Source organism: Narcine bancroftii, chromosome 13 (assembly GCF_036971445.1).
Source record: "Narcine bancroftii isolate sNarBan1 chromosome 13, sNarBan1.hap1, whole genome shotgun sequence".
NCBI classification, from domain to species: Eukaryota; Metazoa; Chordata; class Chondrichthyes; order Torpediniformes; family Narcinidae; genus Narcine; species Narcine bancroftii.
In genome coordinates this window covers 58,376,971-58,403,181 of record NC_091481.1, presented here as the reverse complement: position 1 = coordinate 58,403,181, position 26,211 = coordinate 58,376,971, and the positions used below count along the sequence as shown (strand labels likewise).

Sequence of the window (26,211 nt, the reverse complement as noted above, 5' to 3'; positions counted from 1 at the left end):
AAAAAGGAATCTGACAAAGCCATTTAAATTTAGACATCTTTTTTCTAACATATTGATTTAACACAAGCTGTACGCAGAACTACATCTAATAAACGAATTGCAATCTGTGGTAAATCAATACCTTTCTGATGAAGGCACTTGACATTTCAAATTAAAATCCCGCTATTCTTATTTATGACACACTTCATCCCCTGGGGGGGGGGGGTGGGGGGGGGGGGGCGGGGCACCATTCCCAGAACCCAGCCACCGTCCCTTCGTATACTGTGTGCTTTAAATTTAGACATACACCACGGTAACGGGCCCTTCCTGCCCATGAGCCCATGCAGTCTAATTGCACCCAATGGTCCTACAACCCCTGGTACCTTTTGAAGGGTGGGAAGAAGCCAGAGCCACCCGGGGAAAACCCACGCAGTCACGGGGACAACGTATAAACTCCTTACAGACAACACTGGATTCGAATCCTGGTGACTTGGACTGTCATACCCACACTCCTGTTCGGCTCCGAATCATGGGTCCTCTACCGGCATCACCTACGGCTCCTAGAACGCTTCCACCAGCGTTGTCTCCGCTCCATCCTCAACATTCATTGGAGCGCTTTCATCCCTAACGTCGAAGTACTCGAGATGGCAGAGGTCGACAGCATCGAGTCCACGCTGCTGAAGATCCAGCTGCGCTGGGTGGGTCACGTCTCCAGAATGGAGGACCATCGCCTTCCCAAGATCGTGTTATATGGCGAGCTCTCCACTGGCCACCGTGACAGAGGTGCACCAAAGAAAAGGTACAAGGACTGCCTAAAGAAATCTCTTGGTGAGGAGTCACGTGATGGAGTAGTGGCCGGACGGTGAACTCCAGCCCTCTCCAGAAAAGTCGGGAAAAACAAGAGAAAACACAAAGGCACAGAAATAAAAGTTACAGAAAAGTGAGTATAAAGGTGGAAAGAAGATGGCGACAAAAAAAGAAAAATCGAAAGCAACGGTAAGAAGAGAGGAAGAGAAGACAAAGGAGGAAAAAGGTGAAGGCCTTACCTGTCCGAAGAGGCCCGCTGCGGAGAGAGAAACCCGCTCCCTCAGGTCGGTAAATAATGGACTACAAAAATGGCTCGCAGAGCCGAGTAAAAGTGCGCAACCGCGCATGCGCGATACTTCGCGCATGCGTGATGCGAATGAAAAAAAACACACTGACGGGAGGGGGGACCAGCTGGGGAGTCGATCTCCACAGCCGGCAACGACAGCTGCAGAACACCTGCAGCAAGAAGAGACCACAGAAGTCAATGAAAACAAGAAAGAAGAGAAGAAAAGGGCAATAAAGAAACAACAGATGGTCAATAGAAACAAGAAAGAAGAGGAGGAAAGGGCAACAAAGAAACAACAGATGGTCAACATAGAGGAAGAAGAAGAAGAAGAGTATGGTGAAATAGAAGAAGAAAAGAAAGGCAAGGTAAAGGATATACTTGCTCTTATTAAAGGATACATGGAGTCATTTAAAGAATGGCAAACACAGGAATTTAAGGATTTAAGAAAAAGAATAAACAACACAGAAGAGAAAATAAATAAAATGGAGATGACCTTAACAGAAATGGGAAAAAAAATGGACAAGATGGAAGAGCGGGCAGTAGCAGCAGAAATGGAGGTAGAAGACTTAAAAAAGAAATTGGAGAAATCTAATAAAAAAACTAAAGAGACACAAGAACTACTAGCTCAAAAAATAGATACAATGGAAAACCATAACAGAAGAAATAACATAAAGATAGTGGGCCTTAAGGAAGATGAAGAAGGCAAGAATATGAGGGAGTTTATAAAAGAGTGGATCCCTAAGACCCTAGGATGTCCAGAACTACAGCAAGAATTGGAAATAGAAAGGGCACATAGAGTATTGGCCTCTAAACCACAACCACAACAAAAACCAAGATCTATTGTAGTAAAATTCCTAAGATATACTACAAGAGAAAAGGTACTGGAGAAGACAATGGAAAAAGTAAGAGAGGGCAACAAACCACTGGAGTATAAAGGGCAAAAAATCTTCATTTATCCAGATATAAGTTTTGAACTCCTAAAGAAGAGAAAAGAGTTCAATACAGCAAAGGCGATTTTATGGAAGAAAGGATATAAATTTACACTGAAGCATCCTGCGGTATTGAAAATATTTATTCCAGGACAACAAAACAGACTGTTCTCGGATCCAGAAGAAGCACGAAAATTTGCAGAACAATTACAAAAATAGACTGAGGGAGGAAGACGGGTAATGAGAGTTAAAATGATCACGATTGATATGTATGTGGGTAAAGAGGTATAAGAGTGAATAGAGACAATGAGCATACATGAATGTATCTGTACTTAGAGGAAAATATAGATAGTATAGACAAGAATTAATAAGGGAAGGTAATGGAATAGAGAGAATAAGGAGGGAATTAAAAGAGTGACCTTTGTGACATATGAAAAGTGAAATCTTTTCTGGGGGAGGCGGGGTGGGGGGAAATAGCGGTCACTGCAAAATCAGTTGACGCTTGCGAGTGGATTCGCAAATCCAAATGGAGAGGGGAGATGTGGTTGTCCGACAAGGGATAAAGGACAACTCAGGAGGGGAAGGGGAGATTGAGGATAAAGAAGATAGAAATAGGAGAATAAGGAAAATGTTGGATGTTGTAGGAATGTTGTCTTGTAAAGAGTTGAAAATAAGAAAACAGAAATGGAAAAGGAGGAAAGGTAATGATGGAAAAACGGAAAGAGAAGATAAACAAAATATAAAAGGGCTACGCTGAACTATATGTCTTTAAATATTAATGGAATACATAACCAAATTAAAAGGAAGAAACTACCAAATTTAAATGAATAAATGTATTCCATTAGAAAAAATAACATATTGGTTAAGAAATAATATTGAAATATTCAAACAAGTATAGGAGCCTTACATTAAATACAATAGCGAAAACCTACCGGGGACAAACATTACCTAAGTTGATGGAAGGAGAAGGAAAGAAAAGAATGGACTCAGTAGAATTTCTGGTGTAATTTTGTTGAATGACAACATTGTCTGACTGGCTTAATGCAACCTAGATTGTATACCTAAAATGGATGAGAGGGGGGGGTGGGGGGGGTGGTTTGGGAGGAAAGGGGGGGGGAGAAAAAGTCACTGTATATGTGTGAAAAAGAAATAGTGTATATCATGGCTAATGTGATTTATGGTGTGAAAAATAAAAAAATTTAAAAAAAAAAGAAATCTCTTGGTGCCTGCCACATTGACCACCGCCAGTGGGCTGATATCGCCTCAAACCGTGCATCTTGGCGCCTCACAGTTTGGCGGGCAGCAACCTCCTTTGAAGAAGACCGCAGAGCCCACCTCACTGACAAAAGGCAAAGGAGGAAAAACCCAACACCCAACCAATTTTCCCCTGCAACCGCTGCAACCGTGTCTGCCTGTCCCGCATCGGACTTGTCAGCCACAAACGAGCCTGCAGCTGACCAGCCACAAACGAGCCTGCAGCTGACGTGGACATTTACCCCCTCCATAAATCTTCGTCCGCGAAGCCAAGCCAAAGAAAAGAAGAAGAAAGAATATTTAAAAGCTCATTCAGAATCAGAATCAGGATTTATTGTCGTGAACAACTCATGAAATTCAATGTTTTACAACAGTGTCCATATCCACGAAAAGTAAGGCAGGGCCTTTGGCTCAATGATTATTCAGGAATCTGATGGCAATGGGTAAGAAGCTGTCCTTGTGCCACTGAGTGCTCGTCTTTAGGTGTCTGAACCTTTTTCCTGATGTGGCAGAGTGAAGAGGGCCTGGCCTGGGTGGTAGGGGGGTTCTTTAAGGATAGAGGCAGCTTTTTTAAGACACCACCTCATGTCGATGTCCTCGATGGAGTGAAGTCTGGTGTCTGTGATGACGCAGGTTAACAACCCTCTGGAGTTTATTCTTATCCTGAGAGTTGGTACCTCCATACCACATTCCTGAAACTAGTCTAATGTTTTCTTTTCTCTTTTAAGAGGATGTTTCCCCAAGATGAGATACCGGCATCATGGACCTGTTCTTTCAATGCCCTAAATTTTGACATCCCCCACCTTGTTTCTGATCTCTCCATGGCTTCAAAACTCACCGTCTTTCTGATTCTAATCGAGTTCTCACACTTCTCCCATTCTCTGTCGCCTCCTCCTGCCCTTATAAACCCATGTGTAACCTTCTTCCTTCCCTACACCTGCTTGAACCTCCACCCTTCCTCTCCACCACATCTCCTGCTCCCTACACCACTCCCTGACTCTGTAAACCACTCCTCCCCCTCAAGACTCTACACCGGGGTCCCCAAATCTTTTAGACTATTGACCCCCTTCATGGAATACTTGATCCCTCATCGACCCCCCCAGGCATGGAATCCCAGTGCTGGCACTGCATGGGTAGGGAGGGGAGTGACAGTGGGCGCTACTAAAGGTACAAAGAATACATACATTTCTCTTCTACACTCAGTTTGTCCTCAAATTTGCTCTCAACTTATTCAAAGGCCAGTGCCAAATACAACATAGTGCCCACCAAGGCCCACTCTTGTGAGAGGTTGGCCACACCTGCTATGGATGCTGTTTTCCGCTGATACACCCCTGCTTTCCACTGCAAAAGTTCAATCGACCCCCACCGCCTATCCCGGCATCATCAACCCCCTGGCATTTATCGACCCCTTGGATAGTCCCATCAACCCCCAGGGGGGTCAATATCGACATTTTGGAGACCTCTGCTCTACACCCATCCCTGTGTCTGCAACCTCCTGCAGTTCCAACACTTCCCCCTCCTCCTTCTCTTTCACCTCCAGTCCTACAACCCTCTGCTCTATAATCCTATGCACCTCCAGACTGAGATCACACACAAAGTTGAGGTATAACACCTCACCTTCCGTCTGGGCTCCCTCCAACCTGATGGCATTAACATCAATTTCTCCAGTTTCCATCAAACCCCTGCCCCCTTTTCCCCCTATCTCCTTTTCCTAAGATCTGTCCCTCTTCCCTTTCCCTTTTCCCTCTGACATCAGCAATCTATCTTTACTTCCTCTGGGTGCTGTGAGACCAACTGAGTTCCTCCAGTATTTCTGTGTTTTTAGGACAATGCTCTCTGCCCATCCAATTCCTATCTGTTAATTCTCCCTGTATTAAATGACTCCATCATTGGTGTTAGTGCTTTCATCTGGATGAGCCCTGTGTGGTGGAACATGGGAAAGTGGACCCGTTCCCCACTTAACTGAACCGGTAGCGCCTCACCTTGTGGGTGTCTGGAATGCCTTGCCAGAGTGGTGGAGCAATAGGGGCGTTTAAGAGACTCTGAGACGGGCACATGAACATAGAGGGTTACAAGGTAGGAAGGGTTTAGATTTCTTTTCTGGTAGGAATTGGCACAACACCAAGGGCCGAAGAGCCTGTACTGTGCTGTAGTAAAGCAACGAAAATCTGCAGACACCGTGGTTGAATTAAAAAACATGATGCTGAAGAAACTCACCAGGTCAAATGGCATCCTTTATATACCAAAGGTAAAAATACAGAATCAAGGTATGGGAAAATGTTGGCAGGCATCCGAACAAGAGTGGTGAGGGGTTGTGGTGGGGGGTGGGGAGGTGGTGTATGGTCTATTAACTGCTGGTTCAAAATCCCCTTGTTTGGTCATGTTCTCTTCCTGGGACCTTGCTCTCTGCTGGGTTCTTTGCTAAAAAAAAATCCCCCTTTGGATGTGAAGGCCGCTTGTGTGGCAGAGGTTTCAAAAGAATGCAAGTGAAGGGTGAATATGTTGGGGGTGGTGGATTAAAATTAAGGACACTGACATTTTATAGAGTAACACAGGAAATACATAATGCTGTCTTCCGCTATTTACTGAATTTTCCACTGTATTAACACCAGTGATCTGGAAATAACCAGATGCATTGTCCTATCTCTTAGCAGTTGCCCTCATCAGGAACATTGCATCACAATTTGACGGCACTTGAAACAGGATGGCTATTGGATTGCATCCTGCCTACTGCAAATATCTGCTGTGGTTGGGTCTTATCCTGCGAGGGTCCGTGCTTGCATCTGCAAAATTGCCGGGGGTGGGGGGGGTGGGGTGGGGGGGGGGTGGGAGGAGAGAAGCGAGACTAATATTTAAGTTCTGTCCCTAAATGGTAGCAGCTTGTCAGAGGCAAGCAAAGAGAAAAAAACCACAGTAAACGGTTTGCAAATTCTGTTTCCCTCTGAGTTTGGGGCCTCACCTCTCTGTTGAAGTCCGACAAGGCGTTCTGTATCATGTCCTGATCTCCACTCTGTAAGATGTCTATCAATGCTTTGAGGTCCATGGTCGTCTCTCCTTGGAGTACGGAGAGTGGGTGCCTTGCTGTCACACTGTTGAAGTCCTCTCTCTCTCTCTCTCTCTCTCTCTCTCTCACACACAATGACTTTACTCTGACATCAGAGCAATGGGAGGAGAGAAACTATCTCATCCATGTCAGATGCGTATTCTCTCCTCCACGCTGTGTGACACTTGTGTTACTTAACTCACTCCTGTCCTCACCAGCAAAAATTGTGGAGGTTTTTTTGTTCCAAAATCGATGCTGCATTCTGTGCCTGGTCTGCTGTTTGTTTTTAGGCTTACTCTCAGATATAAAATTATAACAGTAAGGGTTCCATTATTGTCACATAATCCTACATTTAGAATGTAACATACATGAAACTCTTTAACTTCACCAGTACCTGGTGTTCCTACACAGTCTCCCCTCCAACTACTGACCAGGCCTGTGCCTGTTTATCTTCCGAGATCAGACAACCTTAGGCATAGTCAGGCTATTAGGCCTCTGCAAATTACAAACTCGCGTTCCCTCTGTTAGCACATGAACACAATGCAGGTTGCACGGCATCAAACAGGCCCTTCAGCCTGACTTGTCAATGGCAACCAAATTGCCTGCCTGTGCTCGTCCAATTTACAGCATGTTATTTAAATTAAATAGTTAAGTAAATTTTTAAGGGCATGGGTGTCTCTAGATCAGCCATTCTTCATGGGGGGAGGGTGCTATTTGCAAACCCCCCCCCAACCTGAGGGCCAAAGTGCACAAGACCAGAAATAGGCCATTCAGCCCATCGAGTCTGCCCTGCCATTCAAACATGAGCTGATCCATTTTCCCACCCAGCCCCACTGCTCGACCTTCTCCCCATAACCTTTGATGCCCTGGCTAATCAGGAACCTATCAATCTCTGCCTTAAATACACCCAATGACCTGGCCTCCACAACTGCCGGTAGCAACATATTCCACAGATTCACCACCCTCTGGCTGAAGAAATTCCTACGCACCTCTGTTCTCAGCAGACGTCCTTCGATTCTGAAGTTGTCCCCTCTTGTTCTGGACTCTCCCACCGTGGGGAAGCCATCTTTCTACAGCTGCTCTGTCCACACCTTTCAACATTCAGAATGTTTCAATGAGATCCTCCCACATTCTCCTAAATTCTAACGAGTACAGGCCAAGAGCTCTCAAATGCTCCTCGTATGATTCCCAGAACCATCCTAGGGAACCTCATTTGAACTCTCTCCAACTTCAGTACATCTGTCAATAGACTCTTATTCATTCATCAACCAATCCCAATTGCTTGCAAATAATGACGTACTAGACCAATCAGTGTGATGGTACCATTCTCCTTCCTCTGGATTATCCCAGATGCTACTTCGAGTGAATGATTCCTGCCTCGTACCTGTCGGATTCGAGGTTCCATCCTCTGCTCTTGGTACCGTATGAAGTAAGAGAACACGACAGCCCAGTACTGGCCCTTCAGCCCACGATGTGGTGTTGACTCATAGATACTAAAATCCCTGCTATCTGGAATTCAGGCAACTGGTAGCTTCAAGCAACGGGCAAAGAAAAAATATAGGTGAAAAATACGGAAGTTTAAAATTGGCCGCCTCACTGTTAGTTCTCCATTCACGCAATACGCAGCCTCAAGCAACAGGGAAATTCACTTGTTCCTCAACTGCCAAACCCCGTAGGTACAGATTCTAGGGTGGGGGGATTTACTGTACCAACCAAAAAAAAAGAAACCCTGCCTATCCCAGAACTCTATTTTTCTTCCAACCATGTGCCTGTTAAAGTGTCTCTTAAATGCCCCCAATGTTTCCACCTCCACATCAGGAATTCCAGGCACCCACCCCTCCCTGGATCAAAAGAAACTACCCCCCCCCCCCCCCCCCCCCACCGATGTCTACCCTTCACTTTTTTCCCTTCACTTTGCAGAGACGTTCCCGAGAATTTGTTATTCCTGCCCTGGTGGGAAAAAAAGTGCTGACTGTGTAATCTTTTGTATTTATGTGTTCGTATTCATTTACATTTGTATTCACCTTGAACAGATCCTCTTAATCTTATTTACGTGACTTAAGCCTCTTGTCAATGTCAAAGCTGGCGTACACAAGCATGCTGGAAAAACTTAGCAGTTCAGGGGAAGTATAGGTGAACAAATGCTTCGGGCCCTTTGTCAGTTACAGGCAGCCCCTGACTCCCCCCCCCCCCACCACCCCGAAAAAGAAAATGGATGGAAGGGGAAGGAGGAAGAGGAGGAGGAGAGCGGATCAGGCAGGGGGAACACTCGGTCTATAGCTTTCAAAGTCTGTGTGATTCATGTGCTCATCTAAACATCTCCTGCAGCACTTTTCCCCACCAGATATTCCCGACACTTTGGAGGAACTCATAGATACAGTAAAATCCCTCTAACTCCTTCCCCTCTACCCTTTTCTACAGCCATCATAACTTTCAACACCTCATTCAAGTCCCCTCAACCTTCCTCTCTGGTCTCTCCCCATTACTAAGATACACAGGATTCTGTTCTGGGATCCCTGCTCCTTGTGATTTTTATAAGTGACGAGATGAAGAAGTGGAAATTTGTGGGTGATACGAAGGTTGGAGGAGTTGTGGATAGTGCTGACGGTTATAAAAGGATAGAGACAAGATGCAGAGTTGGGTGGAAAAGTAGCAGATGGAGTTCAATCTGGATAAGTGTGAGGTGATGTATTTTGGAAGGTCAAACCTGAAGGCTGAGCACAGGGTTCTTCTTTCTTTGGCTTGGCTTCGCGGACGAAGATTTATGGAGGGGGTAAAAGTCCACGTCAGCTGCAGGCTCGTTTGTGGCTGACAAGTCCGATGCGGGACAGGCAGACACGATTGCAGCGGTTGCAGGGGAAAATTGGTTGGTTGGGGTTGGGTGTTGGGTTTTTCCTCCTTTGCCTTTTGTCAGTGAGGTGGGCTCTGCGGTCTTCTTCAAAGGAGGTTGCTGCCCGCCAAACTGTGAGGCGCCAAGATGCACGGTTTGAGGCGTTATCAGCCCACTGGCGGTGGTCAATGTGGCAGGCACCAAGAGATTTCTTTAGGCAGTCCTTGTACCTTTTCTCTGTCACGGTGGCCAGTGGAGAGCTCGCCATATAACACGATCTTGGGAAGGCGATGGTCCTCCATTCTGGAGACGTGACCCATCCAGCGCAGCTGGATCTTCAGCAGCGTGGACTCGATGCTGTCGACCTCTGCCATCTCGAGTACTTCGACGTTAGGGATGTAAGCGCTCCAATGGATGTTGAGGATGGAGCGGAGACAACGCTGGTGGAAGCGTTCTAGGAGCCGTAGGTGATGCCGGTAGAGGACCCATGATTCGGAGCCGAACAGGAGTGTGGGTATGACAACGGCTCTGTATACGCTTATCTTTGTGAGGTTTTTCAGTTGGTTGTTTTTCCAGACTCTTTTGTGTAGTCTTCCAAAGGCGCTATTTGCCTTGGCGAGTCTGTTGTCTATCTCATTGTCGATCCTTGCATCTGATGAAATGGTGCAGCCGAGATAGGTAAACTGGTTGACCGTTTTGAGTTTTGTGTGCCCGATGGAGATGTGGGGGGGCTGGTAATCATGGTGGGGAGCTGGCTGATGGAGGACCTCAGTTTTCTTCAGGCTGACTTCCAGGCCAAACATTTTGGCAGTTTCCGCAAAGCAGGACGTCAAGCGCTGAAGAGCTGGCTCTGAATGGGCAACTAAAGCGGCATCGTCTGCAAAGAGTAGTTCACGGACAAGTTTCTCTTGTGTCTTGGTGTGAGCTTGCAGGCGCCTCAGATTGAAGAGACTGCCATCCGTGCGGTACCGAATGTAAACAGCGTCTTCATTGTTGGGGTCTTTTTCATGGCTTGGTTCAGCATCATGCTGAAGAAGATTGAAAAGAGGGTTGGTGCGAGAACACAGCCTTGCTTCACGCCATTGTTAATGGAGAAGGGTTCAGAGAGCTCATTGCTGTATCTGACCCGACCTTGTTGGTTTTCGTGCAGTTGGATAATCATGTTGAGGAACTTTGGGGGACATCCGATGGGTGGAAGAACCAAGGGACCTTGGAGCCCAAATCAATAGATCTCTCAAGGTTGCCGTGGAGTTTGATAGGATAGTTAGGAAGCCCTATGGGATGCTGGGCTTCATTTGTCAGGGGATTTAGTTTAAGAGTCATGTTTGCAACTCTACAAATCTCTGGTGAGAGAGAGGTGTGTTCAATTCTGGTCACCTCATTATAGGAAGGATGTGGAAGCTATGGAGAGGGGGCAAGAGATTTACCAGGACAAGGGACAAGGTTAATAGAGGTGGGACTTTTCTCTCTGGAGTGAAGAAGGATGTGAGGTGACTTAATAGAGGTCTACAAGATTCCGAGAGGCGCAGATAGGGTGGGCAGCCAGCACCTTTTTCCCAGGATAGCAAACACTGGGGGACATCTGTACAAAGTGAAGGGAGGAAAATTGATGGGAGACATCAAGGGTAAGATTTTTACAGAGAGAGTTGTAGGTGCCTGGGATGCGTTGCCAAGGGTGATGATGGAGGCTGAAACATTAGGGACATTTAAGAGATACTTAGACAGGTACATGGATGAAAGAAAAATAGAGGGTTATGGGGTTGGAAGGGTTCAGTATTTTTTAGTAGGAATATATAGGTAGGCACAACATCGAGAGCTGGAGGGCCTGTACTTTGTTGTCATGTCCTATGTTCTAAGTCTCTCACCACCAGGTTTAGGAACAGCTGCTCCCCCTCCACCATCAGACTCCTCAACGACAAACTCAATCAGGGACCCATTTAAGGACTCCAACTTGGGCACCTTATTGATTTTTTCCCTCTGTATTGCACAATTTGTTTATATTGATTTGTTGACATGTTGAGTACAGTTTTTCTTGCACTACATACAAGTGGCAATTCTGCCTGGCCCGCAGGGAAAAGAATCTCAGGGCTGTATGTGATGTCATGTGTATATTCTGACAATCAATCTGAATCTACAAGAGGCGGATTCTCAAGAAAGCATGCCTCTACCCTCAAGGAACCCCACCACCCAGGATGTGCTTTCTTCTCACTGCTACCATGAGGAAGGGAGTACAGGAGCCTGAAGACGAGCACCCAGCGGTATGATAAAAAACTTCTTCCCATCTGTCAGCAGGTGAACATTTTCTGCTTTTTGCAAAGTTGATCTTAACCCTTTGGACACCGTGTGTAGGTTTCATGGAGCTACCAAAAAGCACATATACTCCCTGTCCTAGTTTTGCTGGACTGGTTTTCTACCCATCTACCAGATGGTTCCAATTGGTTTTCATATTGTAAAGCGTATCTTTGCAAAGGGTTGGGTAAAAACAGCTGCTTCGCCAAGTACAACAATAAGAAAATGTACTGGAAGTAAAGGTAAGAATATTCAAAATTGGTTTTATAACGTGTTATCACTGACTGGAGAGATCAACTAACTCAAGTTTACCCAGTGCAGTGTATATAGAAAAAACCTAAAGCAGAATACAGGCCCCTCAGCATAAAGTTGTGAAATATTCTAAATTAAATATCAAAAATGGGCAGGGTTAAATGTAATTATATGCACTTCTATGCTTCAGCAAGACAATGAATTTCGTGACATGTTCATAACTATACATTCTGTTGGACTTGCAAATTGGCGCATGCTACCTGGATTGCCACGTTTGGTGAAACCTCGTCAATGATGGAGCAAGTGTTGGTAGTTGTGGGTCAGTATAGACAGAATGGGCCAAAGGGCTTGTTTCCACAGGGAAATATGGAGAGCCTCCCTCTTGGTGAGGACAGGGTTAGAGAAGGGGGGGCCAGGCGGGTTAATGTGAGGACAGGGTTGGAGAAGGGGGACCAGGCAGGTTAAGGTGTGTCAGGGTTGGAGAAGGGGGACCAGGCAGGTTAAGGTGGGGACAGGGTTGGAGAAGAGGGACCAGGCAGGTGAAGTTGGGGACAGGGTTGGAGAAGGGGGACAAGGCAGGTTAAGGTGGGGAAAGGGTTGGAGAAGGCGGACCAGGCAGGTTAAGGTGGGGACAAGGTTGGAGAAGGGGGACCAGGCAGGTTATGGTGGGGACAGGGTTGGAGAAGGAGGTCCAGGCAGGTTAAGTTGGGGACAGGGTTGGAGAAGAGGGACCAGGCAGGTGAAGTTGGGGACAGGGTTGGAGATGGGGGACCAGGCAGGTTAAGGTGGGGTCAAGGTTGGAGAAGGGGGACCAGGCAAGTTATGGTGGGGAAAGGGTTGGAGAAGGGGGACCAGGCAGGTTAAGGTGGGGACAGGGTTGGAGAAGGGGGACCAGGTAGGTTAAGGTGGGGACAGGGTTGGAGAAGGGGGACCAGGCAGGTTAAGGTGGGGTCAAGGTTGGAGAAGGGGGACCAGGCAAGTTAAGGTGGGGTCAGGGTTGGAGAAGGGGAACCAGGCAAGTTCAGATGAGGACAACCTCGTCCGCTGCTGGAGGAGATTCGGCGACCCGTCCACTTCCTGGAAGGGGCTCGGTGGTGACGTCACCGAAGGCAGGACATCCGGCCGATCGCTGTTGCGAGAAGGAACCAAGAAGCTCGAGTGGGCGGGCGCCGAGACCCCGCGGGTCCCAGGTGAGGAGGAAGGAGGGGCTCGGGCCAGGGGGCTTGGTTCTCAGCAGCCTGCCGGGTCCAGGGATCGTGGAGGGATTGGGAGGGAGCGCCCCACTGGCGGGGGGAGGACGTGCCCCATGGAACAGGAGGGAGCACCCCACTGAGAGGAGGGAGCACCCCATGGATAGGGAGGGAGCACCCCACTGAGGAAGGAATACCCCATGATAGGGAGGGAGCACCCCACTGAGAGGTGGGAGCACCCCATGGATAGGGAGGGAGCACCCACTGAGAGGTGGGAGCACCACACTGAGGAGGGAACACCCCATGATAGGGAGGGAGCACCCCACTGAGAGGTGGGAGCATCCCATGGATAGGGAGGGAGCACCTCACTGAGAGGAGGGAACACCCCATGGATAGGGAGGGAGCACCCCACTGAGAGGAGGGAGCAACCCATGGATAGGGAGGGAGCACCCCACTGAGGAGGGAACACCCCATGATAGGGAGGGAGCACCCCACTGAGAGGTGGGAGCATCCCATGGATAGGGAGGGAGCACCTCTGAAAGGAGGGAGCACCCCATGGATAGGGAGGGAGCACCCCACTGAGAGGTGGGAGCATCCCATGGATAGGGAGGGAGCACCTCACTGAGAGGAGGGAACACCCCATGGATAGGGAGGGAGCACCCCACTGAGAGGAAGGAGCACCCTACTGAGAGGTGGGAGCATCCCATGGATAGAGGGGGAGCACATCACTGAGAGGAAGGAGCACCCCACTGAGAGTTGGGAGCATCCCATGGATAGGGAGGGAGCACCTCACTGAGAGGAGGGAGCAACACATGGATAGGGAGGGAGCACCCCACTGAGGAGGGAACACCCCATGATAGGGAGGGAGCACCCCACTGAGAGGTGGGAGCATCCCATGGATAGGGAGGGAGCACCTCACTGAAAGGAGGGAGCACCCCATGGATAGGGAGGGAGCACCCCACTGAGAGGTGGGAGCATCCCATGGATAGGGAGGGAGCACCTCACTGAGAGGAGGGAACACCCCATGGTTAGGGAGGGAGCACCCCACTGAGAGGAAGGAGCACCCTACTGAGAGGTGGGAGCATCCCATGGATAGAGGGGGAGCACATCACTGAGAGGAAGGAGCACCCCACTGAGAGGTGGGAGCATCTCATGGATAGGAAGGGAGCACCTCACTGGGGGAGGGAGCATCTCGTGTGCAGTGAAAGGGATGGAGCGCCCCACTGAGGGGGGGGGGGAAAGGGAGAATCTTGTTGGTGGGGATAGGAAGGGAGCGCCCTTCCCGATGGGGCTAGAGAGGGGGTGTCCCACTGTGGGAATGGGAGGGCAATGGGGCTGCCCTCTGGATAATAGGAGGGAGTTCCCTATAAAGGATTAATGGAGGGATCTCCATAGAACCAGAACCATAGCAGCTACAACACAAAAAAAAACCAGGCCATTCAGCCATCTAGTCTGTGCCAACCATTATTTCGCTCGTCTTACAAAGCTGCTCCCTTTCCATAAATAAGGATGACTGGAGAGTGCCCCCTCTGAAGGGGTTAATACAGGATGCCCCCTTGGGGAAGGAACTGCGAAAGGGCCATCTTTTGGATGGGAGGTTGGGGCTGTCTGCCCTTCGTTGAGGAAGTCAGGTTTGGGGGACCCATTGCCTGGCGAGAGAGTAGGGTCAGCCCCTTCGGTCAGGGAGTGAAATGCACAAATCAGGCTGCGGATGGACCTTTAAACTCGGACAGAGGTGGAAGGGTTCGAAAGCACGATGTTCAACGAATGAGGGGCACAGGATGGCGAGGGAATGGACAAGGAAAGTGCGACAGGAAGTCTTCTGTGCACAGTCGTCATTGACACGTCCACACCTGAGGAGTGTTTCTGATCTGTCAAGCATGCATGTGAGGCTCTTTCTTCATTGGGGTCTTCCTTGGAATACCAGTCCCTTTGCGATGACTGGGCTCACCAATAGGCTTTTTCTTCTTAATGATGTTCCAAACAGTTGATTTTGGTCATCCTAAGGTTTGAACGATGTCTTTATGGGCTTTGTTTGACTTTCTTTGACACAACTCTGGTCCTCATGTTGAAAAATGGCAGCTACAGATTCCAAACATGATCAAAAGCTTAGAAGCTGACCCATATAACCATATAACCATTTACGGAGCGGAAAAAGGCCATGTTGGCCTTTCGAGTCCGCACCAGTTCACTGATTTTGTGCACCCTCTTCAGGCATTGGTCCTAGTAGATCTTCATTCAATAATGATGGGAAAAGCTATGTTCCAGAACTATGAGAAATACAATAAACACAAGGTTATGCATGATACAATATAATTCAATACCAACATATGGAAGAAAATGTGGCTTTCTGGTCACAGAACTATACAGCTCAGAAATAGGTCCTTCATCTGAGTTTCTATGTAAGAAACCCAGCTCTCTTATACCGGCATCACTGAAGCAATTAAACATACATGAGCACTCACAGACACCTGGTAAGCCAAATGTTATGATGCCCTAAAATGAGAGATCCATATATAAAAAGTGCTGTAATTTCCACGTGGCATACAAAAAACCTTGAATAAAATCTGGAGTGTGCACTTTAATCACATGTGAATTGTTTTATTACAAATTTAAAACTGTGGAGCACAGGGGCATTTAAAAGATAAAAATGTTTTTGTCCCAAACATTATGTAGGTATAATTGGGCTCCATGGGCCTGTTACCATCCTGCATGTCTAAAAAAAAATGGTGTGTAGTTCAAACTTATTTTCATCCGATTGTACATGTACAACCTGACAAAACTGCACATCTCCGGACCATACACAATTCATTCGACACATGAATGACATATATACATCATTAGTGATTGAAAATAAGTATATATAAAAATAATATACGGGTTTCTAAGATTGTTCGACAGGAGGTAGAAGCTGTTGCCCAGCCTGGCAGTCCTAGGTCACTCTCCACTGACCATTGGTGGCTCCACCATTGAGGCCGTTAAGAGCATCAAGTTCCTTGGACTGCACTTGGCAGAGAATCTCACCTGGTCCCCAACACCAGTTCCATAGTCAAGAAAGCCCAGCAGCGCCTCTACTTCCTGCAAAGGCTGAGGAAAGTTAATCTCCCACACATACCCCCACCCCCCACCACATCATCATCCTCACTACATTCTACAGAGGATTAATTGAGAGCATCCTGTGCAACTATATCACTGCCTGGTTTGAAAGCTATAACTTCTCGGACTGTGAGACCCTGCAGAGGACAGTGAAGTCAGCGGAAAAGATTATTCGGGGCTCTCTTACTACTGTGAAGGACATCTGCAACAGTCGACGCAGGCGAAAGTCAATAAACATAGTCTCCACACACCCCTCACGTAAACTGTTCTCCCTTCTGCCATCTGGTAGGAGGGACCGTAGCACTCAGACTCTTAGTTCCAGATTGGGCAACAGTTTCTCCCCCCCCCCCCTCACCCCCAAGCCATCGGGTTCCTGAATTCCCAGAACAGATGTGGACAGTGCACCAGGGACTCTCATACTATATGACTTAATATTTTAACTTCATTTTAAAGTCATGAACAGGGGAAAGTCCACACAGATGAAAGTTGTCTATCGGACCCCAAAATGTAAGATGGGGAAATGCTTGGGCATTTTTGAGGGAATTGCAGTCATCATGGGGGGGGGGGGGGGGAATCTTAATCGGCATGTTGATTGGACAAGCCACACTAGCAAGGGCATTGAAGAAGAGTTTGTGGAGTTCTCATCATTGCTCTTTCTGGTTCCTTACCCTCTGTGGTCCCAGCCCCCGGAGTTCTTCATGTCTTCCTGGTGACCCCTTGTTCATTTTCACCTTCTTCCCCTCAGGATGAGTTCCCAGAAGCCTTTGCTATGTCCGTGGCTCATCGAGCAAGTTGACAGCGGCCAGTATCCGGGCCTCTGCTGGGTGAATGAAGAGAAAAGGCAGTTTAGGATTCCTTGGAAACACTGCCTGAGACAAAATATCTCTGCCGATGATGTCAAGATATTTGAGGTAATGCTGAAATAAAAATCAGAAAATGTTGTGGGAACAGTCAGTAGGTCGGGCAGCATCTGTGGAGAGGCAAGTGGAGCAAGATAAAATAAGCATGTGTTTGAGGATTCGAATCATTGAGGGTAAATGAAAAATTTGCTTTCTGAACACTTTTGGGTGTGTTTTATGGATGTTGGGCTGCTGGTCTAACCTATTTTGTGAGTTCCTGTCATATTTTAATTCTGCTTCAAGTGTACAAAACCACAAAGTCATTGAAAATTCATTTCTGCATTCGGACTTGGACTTCTTCCCCGCTGATCTTGGTGCCGTCAGTGACGAACACGGTGAAAGGTTTCACCAGGACATTGCAACCATGGAAAAGCAGTATCAGGGCAACCGGAATCCATCAATGCCGGCTGACTATTGTTGGACACTGACACGAGAGGCATCAGATGCCGAGCATAACGAAAATCAGGGGAAAAACATTTATAGGTCAGTTGAACTAACGCCATGTGTCAGCGTCATTATGCGATTTAATGTGCTAAATTCAACAAAAGTTAATTTAATGTTTCTCCAACTTCCTACATGATACACTAAATCTGAAACTATCCTTGTGTTCAGCTTGCAGTTGTCTTTCATAATTCCAATTTTATTTAAGGAAGCAAACCTTTTTAAAAAAATATTGTCCAGAGTAATCAGAAATTTTGCCTGGCCCACAGGAAAAGGAATCTCATGGTTGTATGTGATGTCATGTATGTACTCTGACAACAAATTCTGTATTTTATTGAAGTGAAGTGAGATGAAAGATTAACAAAGCTAGTCTCTTGTCCTCTGCTCGCTGTTGACGATGGTTGACGCACAGAGTTTCAGAGACCTTGGGCACCGATCACGATTCCGGCCAAAGAACTTACTACTCACGCATGTATTATCAAAGAGCCTGCACTTCTTTCCAAATCTATACCTACTAATTGGCTATAACTCTTCGAACTAATAAATTCTTAGCGAAGGTCAAGTTGGCATTGTTAACCGAACCAATTTCACTTGTCCGAAGAAACAGATTCCTCATCACGTCACATTCTTTTATGGTCTACAGGTCTCCTTATCTTGCTTATCACCAGAGTTAACGTGCCTGCTCATTTTGAGTACGATGAGCATAGAACAATACAGCACAGTGCAGGTCCTTTATCCCACCTTATACAGGCACACAATCCTTTATCCAGACATCTAAAATCTGGAAAGCTCCAAAAACTGGCGTTTTTTCCTGGTGCTGGTACAGCAGATGGAGAGAGAGAGAGAGAGAGAGAGAGAGAGAGAGAGAGAGAGCAGCACAACTAGGTTGGGCGAGGTCAGAGAGACGGCAGCGCGACTCGGGTGGGCGAGGAGGGAGAGAGACGGCAGTATGACTCGGGTGGGTGCAGAGGAGGAGAGAGAGAGACGGCAACACGACTCAGGCGGGCAGGGAGTGAGAGAGACAGCAGCGTGACTTGGGTGGGCAAGGGAGAGAGACGCCAGCACAACTGGAAGGGGTGGATACGGCAGGACAATTCGTGTGGGCTTAAAGCTGGGGCAGCTAGCTTTTGTTCTGAAATCTGGAAAAATTCGGAACACACTCTCCCCCAATGGTTCCGGATAAAGGATTGTGTACCTGTACCAAAAAAACACACTAAACCCTTCCTACTTCACAACCCTCTATTTTTCTTTCATCCATGTGTCTAAGAATCTCTTAAATGCCCCTAATGTTTCTACCTCCACTTCTGGCAATGTATTCCAGATACCTGCAACTCTCTGTGTAAAAAAAACTTGCCACTTCTTTTGTCTCTGCCTTTCACTTTGTACACATGACCTCTGGTGTTTGCTGCTCCTACCCTGGGAAAAATGCGCTGGCTGTCCACCTCATCTACACCACTCAGAATCTTGTAGACCTCTAATAAGTCTTCTGTCGTCCTTCGCTCTAAAGAGAAAAGCCCCCCTCAGCTCTGCTAACTTTGACATAAGAATTATTTTTCAATCCAGGTAACCTCCTGGTAAATCTCCTCTGAACCCTCTCCAGATCTTCCATATCCTTCCTGTACTGAGCACAATATTCTAAGTGTGGTCTTACCAGAGATTTGTAGAGCTGCAACATGACCTCACGACTCCTGAACTCACTCCCCTGACTAATGAAGCCCAGCTTGTCTTTGGCCTTCTCAACTATTGTAATCATCCTTGAGAGATTGATGCATTTGGATCCCAAGGCCCCTCTGTTCTTCCACACTGTTAAGTACCCTATACTCTGCCTTCAAGTTTGTCCTTCCAAAATGCATCGTCTCGCACTCGTCCAGATTGTACTCCATTTGCCACTGCCACTTTTCTGCCCAACTATCCTGTTATAACCTATGACAACCTTCAAAACCCACCCCCCCCCCGCAAACCTTCCTCCATACAACAACTACTCCATTTTAAATAAAGAAGATGTCATTAGCCCTCTCATTACAGTAAACCGTTGTCTCCGCTCCATCCTCAACATCCATTGGAGCGCTTACATCCCTAACGTCGAAGTACTCGAGATGGCAGAGGTCGACAGCATCGAGTCCACGCTGCTGAAGATCCAGCTGCGCTGGATGGGTCACGTCTCCAGAATGGAGGACCATCGCCTTCCCAAGATCGTGTTATATGGCGAGCTCTCCACTGGCCACCGTGACAGAGGTGCACCAAAGAAAAGGTACAAGGACTGCCTAAAGAAATCTCTTGGTGCCTGCCACATTGACCACCGCCAGTGGGCTGATAACGCCTCAAACCGTGCATCTTGGCGCCTCACAGTTTGGCGGGCAGCAACCTCCTTTGAAGAAGACCGCAGAGCCCACCTCACTGACAAAAGGCAAAGGAGGAAAAACCCAACACCCAACCCCAACCAACCAATTTTCCCCTGCAACCGCTGCAATCGTGTCTGCCTGTCCCGCATCGGACTTGTCAGCCACAAACGAGCCTGCAGCTGACGTGGACTTTTTACCCCCTCCATAAATCTTCGTCCGCGAAGCCAAGCCAAAGAAAAACAGTAAACCCATAGTGTTTCAGGTCAATCATCTATTTCAGAAAGATATGTTAAGAAATAAAACACGTGTGTGCCAAAGGAAATTCCGCTGATCTGAAACACTTTATTTCTCCATAGACGCTGCCTGAAAGGCTGAGTATTTTCTGCACTTTTTATTTCAGATTTCCAGTATTGTGATTTTTTTTTCTTCAATATTCTTGCAATTTATCTTTTTAGAAGTTTCTGTTTGCCTTAATATTTTTACCTCCATTTTAAGAAAACAATGCACTGTTTTATGAAAATAAATGCTGGAGAACTCAGCCGGTCTCGCAGTGTCCTCAATCAGGACCAACGCTCAGGCTTCAGCCCTTCTTCATTGTTGGATATATTAGTAAATCACGAAAATCTGTAGACACCGTGGTTGAAGTAAAAACACACAATGCTGGAGAAACTCAGCTGGTCAAACTCAGCTGGAGAAACTCAGCTGGCCTTTGACGTTTCGTGCTAGAGTCCTTCCTCAAGGTGTGGGAAAATGTCAGCAGGCATCCGAATAAAAGCCTGGGGGGGGTGGTGGAGGGGAAAGACAGGAGGTGATAGATGGAGAAGGAAGGGAGGGTCAGCAGCGATCAAGGGGAGGAGGGATGGCTGGGTGAGGGGAGGGGGAAGGGAGGGAGGCGAACTGAAAAAACTTGAAAGGGGAGGGGAAGAGTAGAGCAGGTTAGCAGAAACCAAAAAAGGCGATGTTAATGCCATCTGACTGGAGCGTTGGTTATATTAACTTTTCCTCCTGTGGGCCTGGCTGAGTTCTTCCAGCATTTTTGTGTTTTTACTGCAATCACAACGTCTGCAGACTTCCGTGTTTCACACTGTTTTCTGAATTGCAGTGAAAAGCTTTGTTCTGCATGCTACCCAGGCAAGTCCAGTGATTTAAAGACCAGTTGCTGTGTATTTGTACATACTTATGGTAAGGCTGAATAAACTTTGCTCTCTCTGCAGGCTTGGGCGATAGCAAGTGGCCGGTACAAACCGGGAACTGATGTCCCAAATCCACCCATATGGAAGAGAAACTTTCGATGCGCTTTGGCAAGGAAGAAGCATTTCCGCAAAGTGCTCGACAATAGAAACGATCCCCATGATCCCCACTTGGTCTACGAGATCCAGAGTGAGTAAAGACAGTCCCTGATACCTATCGCCGTGCTCTCTCGCCAGTGTACTAAATCAGCCATTCTCAACGGGGTGGAGGGGCCACGGCACATTTAAGCAAAAACCTCATTTTCATTTCCTGTAACGTGAATATCTTTTAAAAGTAAAACATGTAAGTCTGCAGACACAGTGGTTGAAGTAAAAACAATGGTGGAGAAACTCAACATTGTCCTTTATACACCATTATACACAACCAACGTTTCGGGGTCTGAAGTTAAGGACTATATACAAAATATAAATTTAGTAAGAGAGAATTACGGAAGAACCCAGCTTCACAGGAAGGGAGGCCCATAAACTTTGAGCTGAGTCCTAAGAGGGGCCACACCCAAAACAGGTTGAGAATGGGCCGTACTAGGTCCACGCACGACCTTTTCTATTATAATAATTCTGTACCACCTTTTACGTTCCTTTCACTGCTCTGCAGCCAACAAAGATAATTTGAATTTTAAAAAAATTGAATTTAGTTCCGACATGCAGCATGGTAACAGGCCCTTTCGGCCCACGAGCCGGTGCCGCTCAATTGACCTACGTGTTGAAGGGTGGGAGGAGGCCGGAGCCCCCGGATGAAACCTGCACAGACACGGGGAGAGCATGCAGACTTCCTTACAGACATTGCGGGATTTGGACCCGGGTCGCCAGCGCTGTAGAAGCGTCGCACTAACTGCTACGCCAACTGAGCCACCCTCTTAATCTAATTATGAGAAGGAAAGTGCAGGTCGATTTGCACACAGCAAAATTCCATGAAAGCCAACAGAATAACGATCAGAAAATCTGTTTTTCAGCCCCAGTGGGATCTACTACACCTTTCTGAGAGGGCAGAAAGAGCTTTGGTTTAGTGCAGTGGTTTTCAAACTTGTTCTTTCCACTCACATTCCACCTTAAGTAATCCCTATGCCATCGGTGCTCTGTGAATAGTAAGGGATTGCTTAAGGTGGGAAGTGGGTGGAAAGAACAAATTTGAAAACCCTGCTTTCATCATCCCTCATTGACTTGTTATGTGCACGGTTTCAGAACTCCAAGGGAAATGGGCCATTGACAATTTTTCTCAAGCAAAATATTTCAGTAACAATGGGGTCCAGGGCTGTGATTCTCAACCTTCCCTTCCCACTCACATTCCACCTTGAGCAATCCCTTACTAATCGCAGAGCCCTGATGGCAAAGGGATCACTTAAGGTGGAATGAGATTGGGGAAAAAAAAGTTTGAATCCCTTTTGAAGAGTAGCGAAATCGGTCCAAGGCGAGGAGGAGAGAGAGGGCGGCCCAGTTAGCATAGAGGTTAGGGCAGCGATGTCACTGCACCAGCGACTAGGGTTTGAATCTGGCGCTGTTTGTACGTTCTGCTCATCTTTGCATGGGTTTCCTCTGGGCGCTCATGTTTACTCCCACTGTTCAAAACGCACAGGGGTTGTGGGTCAATTGGGTGTAATTGGGCGCCATAGGGCTCATGGGCCGGAAGGACCTGTCACTGTGCTTGTATGTCTAATTTTTTTTTTAAATTGAATGAAAGACTGGAGAGAAAAAACACCCGAAGAAACCAGCTGGGTGACATCTCATGAGAGGTTGGGGAACATTCCAGATGTGGTACATAGGGTCAGCAGGGGATGAGTAAATGTGATGGGTAGCGCAGATATAGGGGTGAAGCTCCACATCTGGTATTTGAGGCTTCAAGGATGTCTGATTCCTACTTCACTTCTTTCTCCAAAGGCCAGGAGGCCGGTGGCATCACCGATGGCGAAGAAGATGACAGCAGCTCCATGATGGATGCCGAACTTGCCCTCATGGCAGCTCCTTCTAACACGGTACAGCGTGAGCGTGTGACTTGTGTGAGGGTTGAGACAGGGTTGTAACGAAAACTTTTGGCACCTTGGCCCTTCATGAATCAAAGTATTGAGAAGTTGGGATGTTACGGTGAGATTGCATAAGACCTTGGAGTATTGCGGGCAGTTCTGGTCGCCGAACGACAGGAATTGAAAGAGTGCAGAGAAGATTTACTAGGTCTCTTCAGGAGTTGAGTTACAGGGAAAGGTTAAACAAGTTAGGACTTTATTCCTTGGATAATGAAGGGAGATTTGATCGAGGTTTACAAGATTATGAGGGGGAGAGAAGAAAGAGTAGGCTCTCTCCATTTAGATTAGGAGAGGACATGGCTTTAGGGTGAAAGGGGAAAGGTTTAGGGGAACCTCTTCACTCAGAGAGTAGAGGGAGTGTGGAACTGACTTGTTTAAAGAATGAATTGGATAACCGGGTGCAGGTCAGTGGGACTAGCGGAATAATATTTTGGCACAGACTAGAAGGGACAAATGGCCTGTTTCATGTGATGTAGTGTTTTATGGTCCTATGAGGGCAGTAGGTTACTTTTCAGTGGTTCACTGCTCAGTCCAGCCAAGAAGCCCTTTTGATCCAAGCCGGTGCAATGGCTGCTCAGGCGTTTGCCCTGACCCTTCTCTGCTTCACCCAACAGACATGCCGGTAAATTTCTGCAAGAAAATCCTTGAAATACTCAGCGGGCCAGAGAGAAACAGGAATGAATCTTTCAAGTCTGTGAGCTGTGGTTCTCATTGCAAAATCGTTGAGCCTCAACACTGAACATAAAAACAGAATTGGTACCACTTCAGAAATTCTCAGCAGGTCAAGCTGCGTCTGAGAGAGGAGGGCTCATTGTTTCAGGATATAATGAAAGCTACTGGATTTGGAATTCTGCTTCTCCACACTTGACCCTTGACCTGCTGAGGATTTTTTTTGTAGCATTTTTCTCTTTTGTTTCAAAATTCAGAATCACTACCTCAATTCTTCTCTCTCCTCATTCCCAGTGGGGACAGGTTCAGCAATTCCTGCTGGGTAGAGAGGTTTCGCTTGAATTTCCCCTTGGATTTATTAGTGAATAGTATCGATTTTATATATATACTTATGGAATTATTCTGAGGTTAATAAGCGCCAGCGATCGGGACCTGGCGCTGTCCGTAAGGAGTTTGTATGTTCTTCCCCGTATCTGTATGGGTTTTCTCCAGGGGCTCTGGTTTCTTCCCAGTCTTCAAATATGGAGGTTAAAGGGGTGTAATTATGGCAGCACGGATTCGTAGAGCTGAATTGGCTGTATGTCTAAATTAAAAAAAAAGAATAATAATTGAGATGTGTAGAACTTTTAAACCATGTCCTCGTGGTTTGATTTACTGTATATACACATGTAATAGTTGAACTTTGACGGCCAATTCAAAGGGGGTCGACTTACACGCATAATACTTTTGACCGTGGTAAGTACCTGCGTTGTTCGAGTGGTCGGGAGTTCAGGTAGGTGGACGGTAGGCTAGTTCCGGGGGGTAAGTCTGCGTTCTAGTCATTGGGTGCACCGGTGGGTGGGTGGCCTGGGCCTAAGCACGTGTCTGTGTTTGGATCGTGGAACTCTGGTTGGTGGGCGGGTGGGGCCAAGGCGAGAATCTGTGGTCCGGGTGTGGGGAGCTCGGGACGGGCAGGCGGACCTGGGTGAGAATCCGTGGTCGGGGCATGGGGAGCTCAGGATGGGCAGGTGGACCTGGGCGAAATCCGTGGTCGGGGCATGGGGAGCTCAGGATGGTAAGTCTGGGTTCAGGACATCAGAAGCTCGGATGGGTGAGCGGCTGGGAACAAAAATAGTGGGGTTGACTTTTACAAGTGTCATATGGAAAATACCAGGTTTTGGGGAATGAGTGTCAACTTTTACACGCACACATGTACAGTATGTAATTGTCTCTTTTGATTATTTTTCCCCTGCAGAGAACTTTGGAGAACAGCTTGAGTGACTTGAGAATATTTGACCCGCTGACAGGTACCTGGGTGGTATTGCATTTTATTTTGTTGCGTTCCTGAGTTCGGACAACCGAGCCACAACATGGATCGCTCAACACTCCCCCGAATGTCTTCATTGGTGTTGTGTGATTAAAACCAGCCTCAGTGCAGGAAGGATGTGGAAGCTGTGGAGAGGGTGCAGAGGAGAGTTATCAGGAGGTTAAATGGATTGGAGAACGTGTCTTATGAGACAATGTTAACAGAGCTGGGGTCTTTTCTCTATAGAACGAAGAAGGATGAGGGGTGACTGAATAAAGGTCTGAAAGGCATTGATAGGGTGGACAGCCAACACCTTTTTCCCTGGCATGAGAGTAGCAAACACCAGAGGACATCTGTACAAAGTGAAGAGAGGAAAGTTTAAGGGAGATGTCGGGCGTAAAGTTGTTTTTTACACATAGGTTTAGTCGGTGCCTGGAATGCATTGCCGGGGGGTGGTGGTGAAAGCTGGCACAATAGAGACATTGAAAAGGATCTTAGCCAGGCACACGGATGCAGGAAAAATGCTGGAGGATCTCAGCCGATCTCACAGCGTCCGTAGGAAGTAAAGACATTTCAGGCCTGAGCCCTCCTTCAAGGTATGAGCAAAAAGCAGCCAGCTTAATTAAAGAGAAAGGGGGAGGGGGAGGAATCCAGGCCCACAAACAAAAGATGTTACCATAAATATTCGTGTATAATGCGACACCTCCCCCATTTTTGAGGGGAAAAGGATGGAAAATTTTAAACCCCGTATATAATATGATCCCCCCTCCCTTCACCCGCCTGAGTCGCGCTGCCGTCTCTCACGACCCCCCCCTCCCCTCACCCGCCCGATTCGCGCTGGCATCTCTCCGGCCCGAGTCATGAGTTGCAGAAATTTTTTTAAAAATTTACTCCCGTGTATAATGTGACCCCTCCCCTATTTTTGAGGGGAAAAAGGGAAAAAATTTTCACATTATACTCGAATATTTACGGTAATTAGATATGATAAGAGGAGAGGTGAGAATTGGCTCTGTGATACGAGACAGCAGGAAGAGGGAGACAAAACTAGAGGAAAGGAGATGGGGAATAAGAAGGTGGGGGGGGTTTCTTAACAGAAACCGGAGAAGTCGATGTTTGTGCCATCTGGTTGGAGGGTGTCCAGGTGGAAGATGAGGTGTTGCTCCTCTAATTGAGGGTGATCTCAGCCTGAGTACATGAAAATTGAGGGGCAGGGGATCAGCACGGGAAAGTGGTACAGAGCTTAAAAAAGTTGTGAATGAAACTTGAGCCTCCTTTGACCCTTATATCAGTCAGTAGGAACGTCCATCTTGGCAACTTTCCAGTAAGAATGTAATGAATAGCAGAGACTTATT

At 47.2% G+C, this 26,211-nt stretch overlaps 2 protein-coding genes across 8 annotated transcripts in view; one reads left to right on the top strand and one right to left on the bottom strand.

Moving 5' to 3' along the window:
- The window catches only part of LOC138748727 (synembryn-A), a 42,383-nt gene extending 34,619 nt beyond the window's left edge, over positions 1-7,764 (bottom strand). Inside the window, exon 1 of one of the 5 annotated variants that reach the window (XM_069909388.1) lies at positions 7,683-7,764. In XM_069909388.1, the coding sequence (XP_069765489.1) occupies positions 7,683-7,703 (21 nt within the window). In that variant the 5' untranslated portion in view covers positions 7,704-7,764. Of the gene's footprint in view, positions 1-6,214; positions 6,447-7,682 lie in introns of those variants that run through there. The other 4 variants (XM_069909390.1, XM_069909386.1, XM_069909387.1 and 1 more) reach the window with 4 other exon arrangements.
- Positions 7,765-12,785: 5,021 nt separating this feature from the next.
- irf3 (interferon regulatory factor 3) overlaps positions 12,786-26,211 on the top strand; it is a 42,815-nt gene continuing 29,389 nt past the window's right edge. For 2 of the 3 annotated variants that reach the window (XM_069909519.1, XM_069909518.1), the window contains exons 1-5: positions 14,200-14,745; positions 16,701-16,866; positions 20,852-21,017; positions 22,763-22,857; positions 24,809-24,860. In XM_069909519.1, coding sequence (XP_069765620.1) covers positions 14,744-14,745; positions 16,701-16,866; positions 20,852-21,017; positions 22,763-22,857; positions 24,809-24,860 — 481 coding nt within the window. In that variant the 5' untranslated portion in view covers positions 14,200-14,743. Of the gene's footprint in view, positions 12,860-14,199; positions 14,746-16,700; positions 16,867-20,851; positions 21,018-22,762; positions 22,858-24,808; positions 24,861-26,211 lie in introns of those variants that run through there. The other variant, XM_069909520.1, reaches the window with a different exon arrangement.